At 46.4% G+C, this 16786-nt stretch overlaps 5 protein-coding genes across 5 annotated transcripts; 1 reads left to right on the top strand and 4 right to left on the bottom strand.

Annotated features, from left to right (window-relative positions):
* Positions 1-1948: 1948 nt before the first annotated feature.
* N7477_006242 (uncharacterized protein) lies at positions 1949-2291 on the top strand (the record flags this gene model as incomplete). The annotated part of the gene is made up of 2 exons (XM_056967905.1): positions 1949-2038; positions 2067-2291. 2 exons carry the CDS (start codon positions 1949-1951, stop codon positions 2289-2291), a joined length of 315 nt encoding a protein of 104 aa, XP_056820701.1.
* A 1167-nt stretch (positions 2292-3458) lies between these two features.
* On the bottom strand, positions 3459-5631 carry N7477_006243 (IQ calmodulin-binding motif protein; the record flags this gene model as incomplete). The annotated part of the gene is made up of 6 exons (XM_056967906.1): positions 3459-3733; positions 3791-4151; positions 4280-4389; positions 4439-4961; positions 5019-5324; positions 5380-5631. 6 exons carry the CDS (start codon positions 5629-5631, stop codon positions 3459-3461), a joined length of 1827 nt encoding a protein of 608 aa, XP_056820702.1.
* Positions 5632-7314: 1683 nt separating this feature from the next.
* N7477_006244 (glycoside hydrolase family 28 protein) lies at positions 7315-8713 on the bottom strand (the record flags this gene model as incomplete). Its single annotated transcript, XM_056967907.1, has 5 exons — positions 7315-7570; positions 7629-7713; positions 7773-7902; positions 7974-8396; positions 8462-8713. The coding sequence occupies 5 exons, from the start codon at positions 8711-8713 to the stop codon at positions 7315-7317; spliced, it is 1146 nt and encodes a 381-aa protein (XP_056820703.1).
* Positions 8714-11937: 3224 nt separating this feature from the next.
* Positions 11938-13046, bottom strand: N7477_006245 (glycoside hydrolase family 76 protein; the record flags this gene model as incomplete). The annotated part of the gene is made up of 3 exons (XM_056967908.1): positions 11938-12309; positions 12376-12480; positions 12615-13046. The coding sequence occupies 3 exons, from the start codon at positions 13044-13046 to the stop codon at positions 11938-11940; spliced, it is 909 nt and encodes a 302-aa protein (XP_056820704.1).
* Positions 13047-14534: 1488 nt separating this feature from the next.
* On the bottom strand, positions 14535-16250 carry N7477_006246 (putative MFS transporter; the record flags this gene model as incomplete). Its single annotated transcript, XM_056967909.1, has 4 exons — positions 14535-15518; positions 15571-15765; positions 15819-15931; positions 15998-16250. The coding sequence occupies 4 exons, from the start codon at positions 16248-16250 to the stop codon at positions 14535-14537; spliced, it is 1545 nt and encodes a 514-aa protein (XP_056820705.1).
* Positions 16251-16786: the final 536 nt, after the last annotated feature.

Genomic DNA, 16786 nt, shown 5'->3' on the forward strand with positions numbered 1-16786 from the left:
ATAACGCTAGCCTTCGGCCGTAGATTAAACCTATTGGCACAAATATCAAGGCTCCGGGCCCAACCATAGGGACTATCACGTTCAGGGGCGATGAATCGCTGATTCAGATTCGTTTGGGAATTTCGTGTACAATTCTGGCGCCAAATTCCCGAGAAAATTCTCAACGGACAAAGCTGTGCTTGTCGCAAATGCGAGAAGAAACATGATGTTCCATTTTCTGGCAAGACTGCAATTTAGCGGATCGGCCGCTTGGTGGCTGGGGATTGGACTTAAATAGATGAGATAAATTATCGACCGTTCCTTCGCGATCATCTGCTTTGCTCTCAAACTTTTCGCGCTGTTTCTTCCCTGAACTATCACGTTCGTGATTCATTTCAAAAGAAACAAAGTTAGACAATTCGAAAATCAATGAAAGGGCTTCTTAGCCAAATCGCAATCAGATACATTCTAATAGTACAAAGTGTCTAGTACGGCCTATCTTATATCTTCCTCAGGAATTAAGGTCCCATATATAAATTCCAGAATAGCATGTCAAAAGTTCATTTCCAAATATGCCGATCATTATTACTGGTCGAATATTTGAAGTATATTCAATCAGACGTCTGTGCACACCAGATTCCGGTCAGCGTACCGGCCACCGGCTGTTTACCCGGTCACAGAATTGATAGGAGCGTTTCAGTCGCGATGCGGGGAAGCTCCATAACAAGTCGTTTACTTCCTCTTCTGGATGAAAAGCTGTTCCATACTGGAGCCCAAGTTGGGATTATCATTCACCTACCAAACTCATCTTCGCCACAATGTTGGCCTTAGCCATCTTGATCAAAAATCATTATTATTGAAACAATTGAAAAAAAACTAAATAGCGAACGCTTTCACCGCATGATTAAACATTATCTATGCGACGGCGTCGGAGTTTGAGGCTCCTCCACATCCCGAAATATCAGATAAGCGACGCGTGCTAACGCAACCAAGCTGGTTAGATGATTTCACAGCCGACCCAGCCAGTCAATCTGATTGGCTTCTTTTTTTTGTATTAATCATTGCGGCCGAGTCATGCTTTACTTATCCCACCTTTCAAAGCGTCGTAGAAGGTGCCCAACGAGTCAGTTGATCCGAGTCGCTATCTGGCGCGCTAATCATCAGCATTGGACCGGCCCGGCTTGAATCTAGGTTTCGAATTTTCGTGAAAAGCGAGCACTGGTGGGGTTCTATGATGATAAATGGTTTCCCATCCTTCAGATCAACTTGTATATCGGAAGTTTTTCCTGCTCTTTCTGTTCGTTACTCAGAATGGAGAATAAAGTTATTTGAGCTGAGAACTTTAAAGTTCTTGAGGAATATCTGGAAAGGCCTTTTTGGGAAAACGATGAGCATGTGAACCGTCTTTTCCCGTCGACTTGCCTTTGGGAATTCCCTTATGCGCCGCCTGGAATGCCTCAAGTCTTTTCTCGGCATAGAAGACCGGTTCTAGTCCAGTGGCTGCGACGTACCATGCGTCAATGGGTTCGGTCACAAATACGACAGTATCCAACACAGAACCTCAACCGATTCTGGGTCGAGTCCTCTACAAAGGCTATGGTGACATGGGGCGACACTTACATGGGGCGACAGTTTTGAGCGCAAATTCGAGTGTTAACACATCGAGCTGATCGAGATTAACAACGGTAAAATATCAAGCTTGAAAATCTGGAGCGATCCTGTCGCCTATTATAGGGCCGCGGGGATCGTTCTCCCTTCTTTCTCCTTCAACAGGCAACCAGCCACTCCGCCTGAATACGTCGATACACCTTTTCCGAATCCTCCCACGACAGAGCCTGAATTGTCCGAGACAAAAGAAAGGCTGTTCACCTGGTATCTTCGCCCATCTCCAGACAATCCTCTGGAGATAATAGAGAAGAACAAAACGGCGATTTATTTTGATCCCGAATTTCGGTTTGTCATACCTTTCATGCCGACTAGCTTGACGAATGGTGGCAATCACAATTTGGAGGCGACGATGATCAAATGGGTGGAAGAAACAATAGTTGAATGGCATCAGGTAAGTTTATTACAGCCAAACCAATCAGAGTGAAATTTTGGCCTTGACACGAAAGCAACAGAACAAAGCCTTTGAACGAGCGAAGTTTCTCGATCCCAATGTTCCCATTGTTGAGAGTTTCGGCAACTGGGGCTGTTTCAGATGGGGAGCTTACAACAACCCGTCTGGGTATCATAATGACTATGTGAGACGTTCATCAATCAACCAACATGCCATATTTGTGCATCTTTCTAATTGTCCTCTGGCTAGGTGATTCTTGTGCGGCTGAAAGATTTGCGAGTTGTGGAAATTAAAGAATATCTGAATCCGAACCCTCACCTCCTCGTCACGAATGTCTCTTTCCCCGTGTTTCCTTTCTTCATTTAGGTTCAAAAGCTGTTTTGAGGAAGGAATAGTACACAGAAATGGGAGTCTGAAGATAATAGAAAGGAAACAACTCGCAATGTATTTACTTTGAACGAACGCAAGTATGGCTCTTGTCATTGTGGCTGAGATCAGGCTTGGAGCTGTTCGTCAGAATGTTTCACCCCCCTGGCTCCACCACTCACGTCTGACTTTGTTTCTTTTGCCACACTTTCAGGGACCTCTTCTACATCGCCCATATGTCAATTCTCCTCTTAGCTCTCTAAATCTTCAGCTGAATCAATGGTTGCTATGACTGGTGCAAAGACCACGCTCTTCGTTGCATGGCATATCGCGGGGCCATTCACAAAATACTCAGACTCTTCCCATACCAGACTGAACTTCTCGCGATCGATTCTCGCTAGACCTCGCCTCCTGCGGCGACTCTTTTCTCTTCAAGGTTTCTTTGGCCTTAGCTGGCAGGAATTGATAAATGAAATAAAAAATGACCATTTATCTTCGCGTTTTTCATTGACCTAGAACGCATTTATAAGGAAGAATACATTGGTGATTGACACTTGTATAAATACAAGTCTCCGCACACGCCTATGTGGAATTTCCTGGCGGCAAAATGATTTACGAGTTGTGAGTTGCAGATATTATAATTATAGCACGTAGAATGGAAGCAGCACAAAGACCCTCGAAAGTAAAGCACTGAACAATACTACATCATTTGAAGCACTCCTAGGCCACCAAATCCAGTATTTACATTGCATTGTACTCATTTATATTGTAAGAAAAGACACTATTGCTACAGAGCACACTTCCACATAGTCTGTTTTTAGTTTGAATTGACTCTTTATATCAATGATCGTGATTTTGTGCAATTTGTTTCGCACTTACCTTGGAATCGCGGGCTGCAACATCCAGGTAAGGCTGCTCGATCACACAACCAGCCTGAGTTCTCTGCAAATATTACTCCTTTCTTTCAAGCGAGCCTTGAATTTAGTTCTGATTACCTTACATGCACTATTGCATATCCTGTAAAAGCTAAAATTTTAGATTCATTTGTGCTTGTCTAGAACCCTCCCACGCCTCGCACTCGCTTCACGGCACCAACAACACCCTTTGCCCAGCTCAATCGTCCTGGGTCAGTGCCGATAGACCCTTGAGGCATTTCATTGGTTTCCGGATCATGCCAACAACCATCTTTGCTACTCGCAGCACCATATTTTCCCGTATTCTGGTTCCTATCGATTGCGCCAAGCCATTGCTTGCAAATTAGCTGTGAGTCCAGCAGTATATTAATCTCTTGACTGTGGAAGAAGGACTGTGTATCGAGATTTCCGTTTCCTATAGACGGATTGTTAGTGAGACTGACGGGGTGTTCAAAGAACCTTACTTTCTTACCTTGGATCGCAATCTGCTCGTCAACAATCAGCAGCTTAATGTGACAGCTTCGCATTTTGAATGAATTGTGGATCGGTCGAGTTTGATCTTTGCCAACATAGTAATGAACCCGGAGCCTGGCCTTTTCTTCTTCGGATTCAAGTGCTTTGTACAGCCTGTTCGCAATCATTTCGTTTGTTCCATTCTGGAATGGCAGTAACTCGCCAGCGTCATTATAGCCAAGGCATAGATAGGCGGTGATGATTACACCGCGACGAACGGCTTCAATCATTGGCTCTAGGAGTGGCTCCGCATTCAGATTGGGTGTTTGTATGAAGATTGAGTGTTTAGCATGCTTGATTGCAGCAAGCCACGCGGCATTCTGAGGAGTGTGAACGCTACTGTGGTTTGGAGCTACACCGCCAGAAAGTCAGTCTATTGATTATGTCCAATCACATTTCTTCTGATAGCAGAGCCATTCACTCACCGCCAAAAGGCTCCCCGACTGACCAAAGCCATAGGCACAGGTCCATGGGGAGGTAGCACGATATAGGGAGTCATTCGGGGCTCCTGGTCAGAGTCTGGCGCATCACCCAGCGTATCAGGCTGAATTGTTGTATCTGTCGGCAACCTTAGTAGATATAGTGCAAGATCCAGTTCAAAACTTACTCAAGTGTCGTGTCACAGCGCGGGTTGGAGATTCCTCTCCTCGTGGGATCGTACTACTGTTCACCCGCTGTGCTTCATCTTCGTAGCCGATGTCGTAATTCTCTTCGCTTGTGGTATGTTGAGGCATATTCAACAAACTTCGAGATGCATCCTCGCAAACGTCCTCGGTGGAATCTGAATTGCAATTTGGACACTGCGGAGTCCCCGCGGGCGTGCTTAATAATGGCAATGGTGGATCTAGTGGCTTGCCCCATGAGAGCAGAGCTGCATCATAGAAACCATCAACAATCGGACCTTCAATATGAGACAGCATCTCAAGATTGTCGTTATCTTGAATGTTACTGCTTTGCAACAGAGCTATCTTCCTATCAATCACCGTGAATTTTGCATGAAATGTTCCAAAGACAGGGCGGTGAAAATTGATGACCTGAAGATCGACGTTGGGAATCTCCTTAGCAGATGGAAGTTTAACTTTTTCGCTGGTGTATTGGTCTTCAGAAACATTCAACCGATTCTCCAAAACCTTGCGCAGATATCAGTCTTGCGGATGAAAATTGCAAGAGTTTGACAAGGAGCTTACCTGACGCGGATCGCCGCGATCATAGACCATCTTCATAATGACCTTTCTCTCCTCTTGCCCAGCTCTTTTAGACAGTTCTCGGATTGCGTTTGTGACCAGCGTCGCTGCATCCGAGTGAATCCAGAAATTAGTTCCTAAGAAGATTTCGTGCTTCGCTCGCACTATGCAGTTGGCTAGGTGACGGCAAAGATCAGGTAAGGGTGCCACAATCGTTAGAGGAAGGACACCTGTGCTGCCCATCACAGGGGGTGAGACAACACCAGCCATCGGGTTTTTTTCTAAGGTACAAAGCGCATCGTGGTAGACCTGTTACTTGTGTAAATGATTGAAGATTGTGTAGCATGTGAAGGGGATATCTAACATGGAGGAATAGCTCGCTTGGCTCTGATGAACCCCAGTTCCCACAGGCATGCGCTCTTTGCAATTTGTTCTTCTCGTGGAACTCTTCTGCTGAAAGGCCTTTAAAAGTATCCCGTGATATCGACAAGACATGATGGTGATTTCCGTAAAGCTTTTTGAAGACCGCTGCTGGACACTGGGATGGCTGTCGTGCCAACTCAGAAGTAACAGTCTGCGATTGTTTGCAAAGTGCGTATATATCCCACGAAAGCATGACGCAACGGCCGCAATTGACCTTGGACGTTGAAGATGAACCTAGAAAACAATTATGATGAGTGAAAGCAAGACAAGTACATCTAGTGGGTGGATGATGGAGGAGTATATGAATTCAAAAAGAGGGGTTGAGGGGAACACCGGATCGCTTATTATATGCCCCATGGTTGGCGGGCGTTCCATGACGTCGGACGGCTAGAGAAAAGTCATTTCAAGGCTCGCAGAGCGAACGATAAATTCTATTATCGTGGATGCCTAGAGCCGTCGCAAACGTTTCCTTGCTCAGCCCTACCAGGACGACGTCATTAGCACGTGTGCTGTCTCCAGCGTGGCTGTCTGCTTAAAATAGCCGATTATGACGTAATGGCCCGGGTCGACAAAGCTTAGCAAGGCTTGTTTGATTTCTTGTCCTTGGCACAGGAGACCAACCAATAAATCAATACTCATAGCAGTACTCTGTCATGACCCCTCGTGGGGCGTGTTGTGATGAATGGCTCTATCAACCAGCTTGGTGACCGCGACCACTCACTGTTCAATCACGATGAAAGTAAATATCTGTTGAAGACTGTTGTTTCAATAGCGGAAGATACCAAGCTTAGTGTCTTTGTATTTTGGGGATTGTCAAAATATGTTTCCGGGATGCGTTCAGATTCCTTCAATGACGCTGAGGCAACAGCCAGGAAGGATTTCCCGTGGACACAGCCGGGATCTCCTCAATTTGCCAACAAGATATTTCACTTGTATTTATGTCATGTTCGTGACCTTTCATAAGCAGACTTTTTTGTCCTATTGAAATATGTCATGCCATCAAGTTATGCCTTCTCTCTATTTTATTTCTTTCGACTTGCATCTCTTGTGCAGTGGTGTTCGTGCTGAGAATGTGGGCCTCCCAAGCGTGACGGCTGCCCCTGGCCGTTATTTTTTGCGATTTCTATCATTCTTCCCGGAGTATCCGCACAATAATCCTTTCAGTCACTTGATAATATTAAGAGCCTTCGCCCAAGAATATATGTGTTTCGAAAGAAGTAAAATATCCTTTGTTTAAGCCCTTGATAGAATCGCCCATGACTAAGCTCCCTGTCCATCTTCCGCCACCTCCACTTCCACAAATCAGCCACAAGCAACCATTTCTTGGCTTGAAGAATCTATTGGCCTTCATAAGCCATGCAAGTGTTTACTCAACTGCCTATATGTCCAATTTACATGCTATATATTTCAGATTTGTGTCAATTGCTTTTGAGATGGAGACGAGGCCGCAAAGGATACATGATGTAGTCAAATGCTCGCTTAGTTTCTCCCAACAAAAGATTTTTACTGTCATCTTCTTTTGAGTTGAAATTCGAAAACTTGGCTGTTACTAATGCATAATTTGAAATAAGTCACCACCTTGGCAACTGGTCTTATGAGCCGTACCACTCAGGGCGTCAGAAACAACAAAATCAACTCGCAGATCAACACTGCGCTAAGTAGTGACATTGCTCAAGCCATCGGCAGAATTTCTCCCTTCGCTTTATTACTGGCTCCTGATCTGAATGTTGATCATGGCATTCTGAGTTGTTTGGTATAACGTTGTTCGAGATCAAGTTCATTGTTATGGCGTGCCATGTAGGCACTGGTTTGGAATAAGCACTTCGCATGCATGCACGGCCATGCTTTGCAAAAGATTGTAGTTTTTACGCTGCTATTAAGAGCAACTTGCAACACTCGGGACATTCTCACAGTCTCCATATGTCTTGCCAGCCGTGACATCGACATCGCTCCAAGTCCAGTCGGAGCAACCAGAGCTACCACACACAATAACAATATTGTAACCATCAGAGGAGACAGCATCTGCTCCGGAGATATTCTCAATAATCAAATTGGTGATGGGAATACCGCTCGTTGGTGTACCACCATCAAGGTCTCCACCATCATAATTCTGTTCAATGAGAATGCCATAACTACAATACCAGTCAGTTTGTGTTTCCAGGGGAGCATAATACGTTGTTCAGAGCGTACTCGGAAATATCTGAAAGTGTGATCTCAGAATAAGTGACACCTTTTATCTCGCCGGTATCGCCCTCTGTAGCCTTAATGCGGATACCTGATTGCCAAAATCATCAGTTTTCTGAGTGATTGCAGAGAATTGAAGGTGGTCCATACCATTGGTAGAACTCTTAACTTCGTTGTTGTAGAAGGTGACAGTGTCAACTGTATTATCGCTACGGCCGCCCACGCTTCCGATAGAGAGTCCGTGGCCGCCGGAGCAAATTCCGCCGCTGAAAGTGATTTCCTGGGAATTAGGTTTGTCAGCATTCCAATACTGCCATGAGAAGTTATACTGTGAGCTCAGAATCTCCGTACCGTTCCAGAATTCACAGCAACACAATCATCTTGATTGTACACCTCGGCTCCCGTGATAACAACATTGGTACTATCGCCGATGTCAAACCCATCTGTATTATGACCACCCTCGTCATCGCCAGCTTCATTGTTGATGGTCATATCAGTAATGGTCAGGCCGTCACAGCCATTAATGCTCACAGCCTGGACCGGGGTATTCTCGATATACAGATCAGTGATCGTAGAATCGGTAAGGTCATGGGCGTAGAAGAACTTGGGTTTCGTTTTTCCACCGTTGCTTCCCTCACCATCCCACCAGCGTGCACCGTCAGGGTTCAGATATGCACCACTCGCTCCCTTCACAGTGATACCGGTGCCTGAGATTTGGAGCATAGGCCCATCCCATTCCTCGTAGCCCCAGGTGGTCTGACCTTCGAAAATGACCTAAATAGCCAAATTCAGCATGTCATTCGAGAGATGTCATGACGATACAGAGAATGTTTGATTACCGTAGTGTCATCCTCAAGATCACTGAGATCGAGAGTTGTACCAGAAGGAACAGCCACGTCAGAAAGAATGATGGTTGAGCAGGATTTTTGGGACTTGCTAGCACTTGATGCGCCAGAAGAACCAGAAAACGTGCAGCTTGTTGCTCTCTTCGCAATATCGGGTGCGTTGGTGATGGCAGGCTCGGCAATAGGCGTGCATACGACGCGCCCTGCAAAAGTCGCAAGTACAAAAGGAACTAACAGCCGAGTCATCCTTCTTTAAATATTCAAGAAGCAGGATTTGTTCTGAGTTCTTCAAGGCTCAACCTCAATATATATTTTGTTCTCCATTTTTCGGGCATACTCGCAATCAATAAAGCCGGATGACAGGTCGTTTCAGGAGCTTCGGGTGCGAGAATAATGGATTCAAGAATACCCATTTGTCCGCCAATGATTTCTCACGTTCCTTTCCCCGCTTCAATGCTCATTGATGGTGGCCGCACTAATTTGTGGACATAGCGGAGGAACGCCGGTGGCGTTCGAGTGAGGCTTTTATAAAGCCAGTTTTGATTAAAGGTGCCCCGCTGAGTTACCGAAGTTAACAGCGAATAAGAGATCAAACGCAGGCACGGGCATGACAGGCAGGGACTCTCGTCATTCTTTCAGTCTTCGGACAACGGGGTTCCTTCTTCTTTTAGCCATGGTCGGGGGCTTTTCGCTGGAATCTTAGGGTCTGCGGGTTTCAGATTTGCGTATGGCTTATCTCGGTGATATTGTGTATTCGCAGCATGCTCTAGGTCTACTGATCAAAGTTTGATTTTTTCTGGTAGCTCAAGGCCTGTGGTCCTCAAGTTACCAGTTGTGACTACGTCTCTTAGGCTTCATAAACAAGCGTAGCATCGAAATTTCTTTTAAATAATTTATCAGGGGAAAATTCAAAGCTGTGACTAAACGTTATTCGCCGCCGAGAAGAAATAGAAAGACCGACTGAATGAAGGACCATAGTCACACGATATGTTTTCAAGAATTACGCGTCGTTTCAGCGCTACATCTCCTCGGTCAGTAATAGGCTAGTAAGCACGATACAACGCGCGCTAAGCCCAGCAAGGGTGGAGCTTGCGGCAAGTTTAGTGGGTGTGGGTGGATAAGTGGACTCTGCACGGAAAATGAGAAGAATCGGAGATAGAAGGAACCGGACGGAAATAAGCTCTTTCAACTTGTGTAAGCCTTCAAAAGCCATCAATCATCATGTAAAGTACCAGCTTCTTACGTGTTTTCGGCAAAGGCCATAATTTCTGTGAGGCCCCAGCCCCTTCGCCAGCCTCTCTAGGATCTGCATCACACTGCTGGCTCAACCGTCCTGCTTAGCACTCGAGTAAAAAGGCCACACTGAATCAGTGAAATAGGACAAAAAACAGGTCTTTTCTATGCCTCAAGTCCTTGGTGAATGTATCTTTTGGTCTCCAGGATTGTATCATAACAGCTCAGCCCCTGGTTCGAAGACACGATATCTAAACCCCTGACTTGACCCGCCAAGGAGGGAAACCTAGCTCGTGCTTTCTATGGTGGACATACGAATTCCCGGGCGGAGAAGTTAATTTCTACCGTCGTCATTAAGTGTTTCCATGTTCTGTAATTGTCTGATCGGCTTGAATCTTACCCACCAATGAGAAAATTGAGATGGATACACAGCTACTGTGGCCGAAGATTCCTTGATACGCCGTTCACCTTTTGCTCCAAGCAGCTTAATCCTTGTCCATCATCTTGTGGAGATGTTGCTAGACTGATTAATCAATCTTTGCAAACAAGGAGCCACCTTAGCATGTTTTGGTGTCGATAGAGCAATCAGCATCCCATGCTTTAGAAACGGCGATCAGGAAACGAGACAACTACGACTGCGGTTGAGTGAATGATGTGTGCAACAATTGCCGCTCAAATGATACAGCCAAGCACAAACACCTTCGTCGTTAAAAATTTACGCCGGTAGAAGGCATGTCAATCAGGTAGGAAAGTCTACCTGGAACAGATGACCAATACTATAAATCGTTACAAAGACTGATTAGTGCATAATATGAGATTTTTGATCCTTACACGGTTTAACTACACGATTTAAGACCGCATCGTGCCTGACTCTCGCTCATGCCCTTGAGAAGCTGATCCTCCACTATCCTCTCAGCATTCCCCTACATTTAGGCACATTTCCACCAATATGGAGTCAAGACGATGTACCAGTTGACCCGTGGGTTTAATTTATTTCAATCTTGACCCTGAATGATACGACATAGAGCTATTGAGTGTGGTGACCATCATTTGTAAGGATCATGTCAAAGTTTTCATATTAAAGAATGAGCTCATTAATAACCCGAGACCATCTCGCGAGTGCTACTTTGCGAGTCATGGATGGCTTTCTTATCCAGCCCACCCTAGCCCCCCTAGTCGTGACACAACTCTACTTATCTCAGGTTACGAAAAAAATAGAATTGCGAATGCATACGGGTCGACTGCTAGATACAGAAATGGGGACGGCTCGGTGGCAGTCTGTCAGTGCAGACTAGACAATATCAACGTAAAGACACCCACACAAACCCATGTACGGAGGGTAGAACATGAAAGTTGTTAAGGCAATGCAATATGAATGATCTTTATCCGAGCATGTTGAATCGTAGAGTATGGTGAGAACCTGGAACGAAATGTTGGTTGCTTAATCTATTTCCACCTCTGTGATGAAGGTGCAGCATGAATTTCAGGCGTTCGTCATGCTTGGAGGCCACACATATGCTATATTATCACAGGTTCTCCCACTACGACACATAATTTCTTTCTTGCAGTGGGCTACTCGTCTCTTCTTTGCTAGTATCTTTATCCAAGCTCGGAAAAGAAAGTTCACTCAGATGCTTGAGCTTATGCTTGTGCTTGATTATTCATATTGTAGTGGGAGAACCGATGACATAGTGGAATATATGTGTGGCCTTGGGCATAATGAATGCCTGAAGCGCATGATGATGCATCTTCAAGACAGAGTTGGAGATAGACTAAGCAACTACCCCATTCAATACCGGTTGTCAACATATTTCCCAATTCATGATGCAGCATTAGGCATAGTCCCTACGGTCTCGACAGAGTATCCGTACGGCATCATTCAGACCGCTCACTACGCCTACCAGGGTGTGTGTGTGTGTCGTCCAGTCTGCATTGTCAGACAGCCATCGAGCCGTCCCCTTTTCAATATGTAACTATCTCCATAGCTTGAAGCTGAGACTTTACGGTACTTGGGTTATCAGTCAAGTTTGTATCTAAGATAACATACGCACAAGGCCCCACTAGGTAAAGAGAGCAAACCGTCTACTTATAACTATTGTGATCCAGAACTGATCATGTCATAACGAGGAAAGGTCATGACCTCAATAAAATGCAACATACCGTGGAGTCCATGCGAAAGCCACAACAAGTAAACAGCCAGTGTCGTAACAACTATCCTCACAATACAGTCCAGCCCATCAATACGACCCACGCTGCGATAAAAAGAGCAAATACAATACCACACCAGCTCTATCCGCAGTAGTTATGGTTGTTTCTGACGTCGTATTGGAGCTGGTGTCATTCTCGCCTGCCGTAGGATTGCTTACTGTTACCCCGTTGCGCGAAAGGACGGGCGACTTGCTCACATAAGGGATCATGTTCGCAAGAAAAATGTTGGACGCGCTGATCTCCTGTTCCATTCCGATCCAGCCGTCCCATTTACTTATACCAACTAATACGACATGTGTTGTTGTCGTGTCCCGTGCAAGAAAACGCAGCGGCTGAAGCAGACGTTCGTAATCTGGCCAGAATGGCGTCGTAGGTTGATGGAACCAAGAGAGCTGTGAACGCTAGCCAGGGATACACAGGTCCTTTGAAGTGGATCTCGTTATCATTGCATACCTCTGACGGTTCACAAATGACCTCCTCGAAGATTCCACCGTTGATTGCGGGGAAATATGGTCAAAAGTTTGAGTCATCAAGCCATTTACGGCCCTGAGCCAGACGACGCTACCGTTGGTCTATGTGTCGGAGATAAATGGTGAGTCTTTCGTCCTGAGAACAAAACACTGCCAGTAGCTTGAAGCTTCAATGACAAATCCCTGCAAGCAATTTATGACAGACTTGTATAGTTGTACATGTAAGCGGTACCCACTAAGAAAGTTCCATAGTTATATGACCATTGCGTGTTCCCCTGAGTGGCACAATCATTATCGGTGTTGGCGGAGTCGGCAACATTCCAGGTCAAATTACTCATTGAAGGTATAGTTAATGTCCAGTCCCAGATCTTCTCTGCCCATTTAGCATAATTATCCGGGCCAGTGTAGCGGGCAAGACGACCAGAGATTTGGAAAAGATCACTGTTCGAAATTGAATTCTTCATTGTGTAGCCGGACTCGTAAGGCCAGATCTGCCACTGCTTTCCTCCGTCGCAAGAACTTGTGTCCCATCGATTGGTGTGGGTATTGAAGACACCCTCCGCAAGAGCAAGCCATAAACAACCGGTGAAGGAGTCTGCAACTTGCAATTCGGCCGCCATTATTGCTGCATGTCCCGAGAACGTTTGGTCGTCATTGCCCTTCCACATATGTCAGCCAGCTTTCCAGTTCGGTTCCGTGGAGCGACTTCTGACTAGGCAGCTACTCTAATTAGCTGGCATATAATCACCACCGTTACAAGACTGCCACTCTAATGCAACGCGTAGCTCGTCATTGAATGTGGTATCGCCAGGAAAATGCCAGTATCGAAGCAACTCCATGAGAAGCGCCGACCTTTCCCACCATTTACTTGTAAACGCTCCCGGGATAGTTTCCTTTGTAGTAGGTCATCATCGCGTAGATTATCGTGCTGGCGGCATCTTAGAAAGGTCCTGCAGTGAGAGGACCGTGAGTACAATTCCACAGGGGGAGGTTGTTCAAGGCAGTACCACTTACGCTCATCGCTGAGATCCCGGTCAATGGCATTTACGAAGCCGAAGGAAAGGAATGACCGTAGAGCTCCTTTTACCAACATCCAAAAGCCAAGGAAACGCATCTTGACTGGTTCGGTCAGCTGAAAAGAATGGGAAGTTGGCCAGCCTATCACAAATCAAGGCGGATCGTCCAACGATTACACGGAATAATTTCGATAGACAAGTAATTTGAGGTACCTGGAAATTTACTGATTGATCCTCAGTTATTACCACCTTGGATGAAGTAAAAGTTCATCTCTACGAATCTTACGCGGGCGCCCCATTTCGCGCTCGTGGCGTTCAAATGAAGTGTCAGAGGCATGCATAATCCTCAGCGCTAGCGTCTTCAACTTTTATTGTGGGGCATGGGATGGCATTGAACGCCTCCCAGTAGTGCGGGTTGGGCTTGAAGGTGGGGCCTGCCAAGACCAGTCAAGCTTGCCCAGGGAACTGTACGAATCATAAGAATGTAGAAGCACCATTGCTCTCGACAATATGACTGGTTCAGGGCTGTTTTTGACATCTGTTGTTGAAATCGATCAAGATATGTGCATCCTAATTGACCGGAACCAGACTCGCCGGTCGTAGGGCCAACACAGATATCATCCTGACCTTTGGGTGTAAGTCCCCGAGAAACCAGGGGGAAGGTTTGACACGCTTCATCGGTCATTGTGTGGTATTTGACAGGATAGGGTTTGAAATTTATCGGGGTCAGAAGCCATTACCTTTCAACCATCTCGCCTCTTCGGCCAGCTCGTTCCCAGGACTGGCCTCGGAAGACCCACACTTTCGGAGTTTCACCCAGGTACACCGAGGAAATGAATTCATAGAGAATCAATGAAGCCATACCTTCTGCATTTACAATGTGTCGATGGAATCTTTCAGAGGAGTGCAAATGTCCTTTGATTGTCTCAAGCACTGAAAACAGAAGGTATGACTATAAGACTAAGGGTAGACTGTGATTTCAACTGGTAAAATTTGATTTCTAATCCCTAGTCATGCCTGTGAAGACCTCGAGAGGAGATGCGCAATACTTGCTTGGCCATTGAATAAAAGACCCATACTTTGGAGGCTTTGGACTCAAAGTTTCACCAAGGGCTACATTCAAATTATAATTATTTGCCTTCAGGGTCTCCACCGGAAAGCTGGATTTCGCCAGTCAAGATCCTGAATTTGTTTCTGCGAGAGACCCGAGAGAGCATCGTCGATGTCGATCTGACTCCGTCTGCGATTGTCCCACACCATCCAGATCCATAGTCCAGCACCCAGAGCCAGAGTTGTGGTCGCCGTTGCCAGGTTCAATCCGTTACCAATATGATAGTTGGGCCCATCAAAGGGCAGAAATGACCACGTTGAGATCAGACCGCCAACATTGCCGAACATGACGGTCGTTCCAATGGCGGATGATCTCGCAGTGTCTGACACGACATTAGCGGAGGAGTTGGCGGTGCAAAGAGCACCAAAGGCAAAAGCGCCACTTGCGATAACAAATGTAGCTCCATAGCGAACCATGTTGTCTTCGCTGGCTAGGAACATTATGTAACCGGTAATCATCAGAGGGGGACTGACGATGAAGAAAATCAACCGATGATCAAAGCGCCAGCTTAGGTATGGGAACAGAACCGTGAAAAAGGCGCCGACAATATACGGTGGGACCGTATGAAGTTGTTGGGAAACAACGGTGGCATCCGGGTAGATTGTCTGAACGATTGTGGGCGCAAAGAATCCAAGACCCTGAACGGTAATGTTGTTGAGCAGGAAGATGAACGCAGTAATGAGTGTGACCGGGCTGAAAATGCCTCGTAGGGTCTTCCGAACATCCAACTGGTCAAGTACTTCAGTAGTTCCCACTCGTTCGGATTTAACTCGAGCAATAGCCAAATCCTTTTCCTTCTGTGAGAGCCAGCGTGCAGTCTCGGGGCGATCGGTCAGCGTGAAAAATGCAATGATGGCTACTCCGATAGTAATTATTCCTTCGATCGCGAATAGCATACGCCAGCTGCGAAGACCTCCAAAATGATCAAGGGTGAGGATACCGGATGCTAGAAGGCCACCGAATGCCCCGGCAAGAGGTGCCATAACAATGTACAGGGACAAGCGAAAGGTGAGCTGGAATGTGTATTAGCGAGCGAGTCTTCGGTCTGGAGTCAAGGATGTGTACTTCACTGCGACGGTACCAGCGACTGAGATAGTAAGCAATGCCCGGCAAGAGGCCAGCCTCAAACATGCCTAGAAGAAATCGAACACCAGATGCACTCTGAATATCTTTCACGAAGGCCATAGCAACGGAGCAAACGCCGAAGCCAAGAGTAACTGCCGGCAAGAACCATCCAGGTCCAATCCACTTGCATGCAATCTAGACACCATTAGCGATGTCTCCACCGTATTCCGGGCCAAAGCCGTACTCACATTGCTAGGGATTTCAAAGATGATATAAGCCACGAAGAAGATAGATAGCACTGCATTATAGTCGTACTTGACCAATCCCAGGTCTTTACTGAAACCGGCCAATTTTGCGTTCCCTATACCACCCGGTCAGCAAGACATGGCCCGAGGGGAAGAGGACACAAGCCCTGCAGGTGACTCACCGATGTTGGCTCGATCAATGAAGCAAAAGAGGTACATGAGCGCCACAGTCGGCACAATACACAAGTCAATTTTCAAGCGAAGCCGAGATTCGGCAGCCTGATCAAACTCCACCAAGGCATGACCATACTGATCGGTCGCCAGATGACCACGCTCGGCCGCAACATGTGCAACATCCGTCATGAAACCCTCCTTGGGTTGTGTATCATCTTGCCCGTCCACGGCAGAGTCGGTGCAAGCTGAGGGAGCAGCCATGTGCCTTAAATATGACGACAAGTGACGAGTAAACAGGAACCAGCGAGCCAAAGAGATGATCGACTTAAAAGGGCGTTACATTCAAAGTAGGGGCCCTGGGTGCATTTATAGTCGGGAGTCATCGCGCAACAGCCAGAATTTGCTGGAAAGTCACGAGAAGCGAGATCTCCGGGGTTGCGGGAAACAAGAGACAAGGGGATGATTCCCGGCTCCTGGTGCGCGTTTTCTGGGGATCAAATTTGCCGTCGCCAAGACAAGCACAAGTCTAGAGAAATGGGGAATCGCTTGGCATCCACGAGCCGATGCTGGCAGAGGCAGAGACACCTTTTTTCATACCGCCAACGGTGTGCGATGGTACATAGACAGCACGCACGACAGCAGAGACAATTAGATGTGTATGGCCTAATCGGAAGGAATCCTCATAAACATCGAGTCCGCGTATGATGCCCAATGTACTATTGAATTCTTGTGAAAGGACTAGACGGCCATTGCCAAGTCCTCAAACAGAGAGTTGAGAAGTCGCGGACGGCAAAAGA

This window comes from Penicillium maclennaniae (assembly GCF_028827695.1).
Source record: "Penicillium maclennaniae strain IBT 15551 chromosome Unknown utg000006l:1.0-2513246.0:1.0-2515036.0, whole genome shotgun sequence".
Taxonomy (NCBI): Eukaryota; Fungi; Ascomycota; class Eurotiomycetes; order Eurotiales; family Aspergillaceae; genus Penicillium; species Penicillium maclennaniae.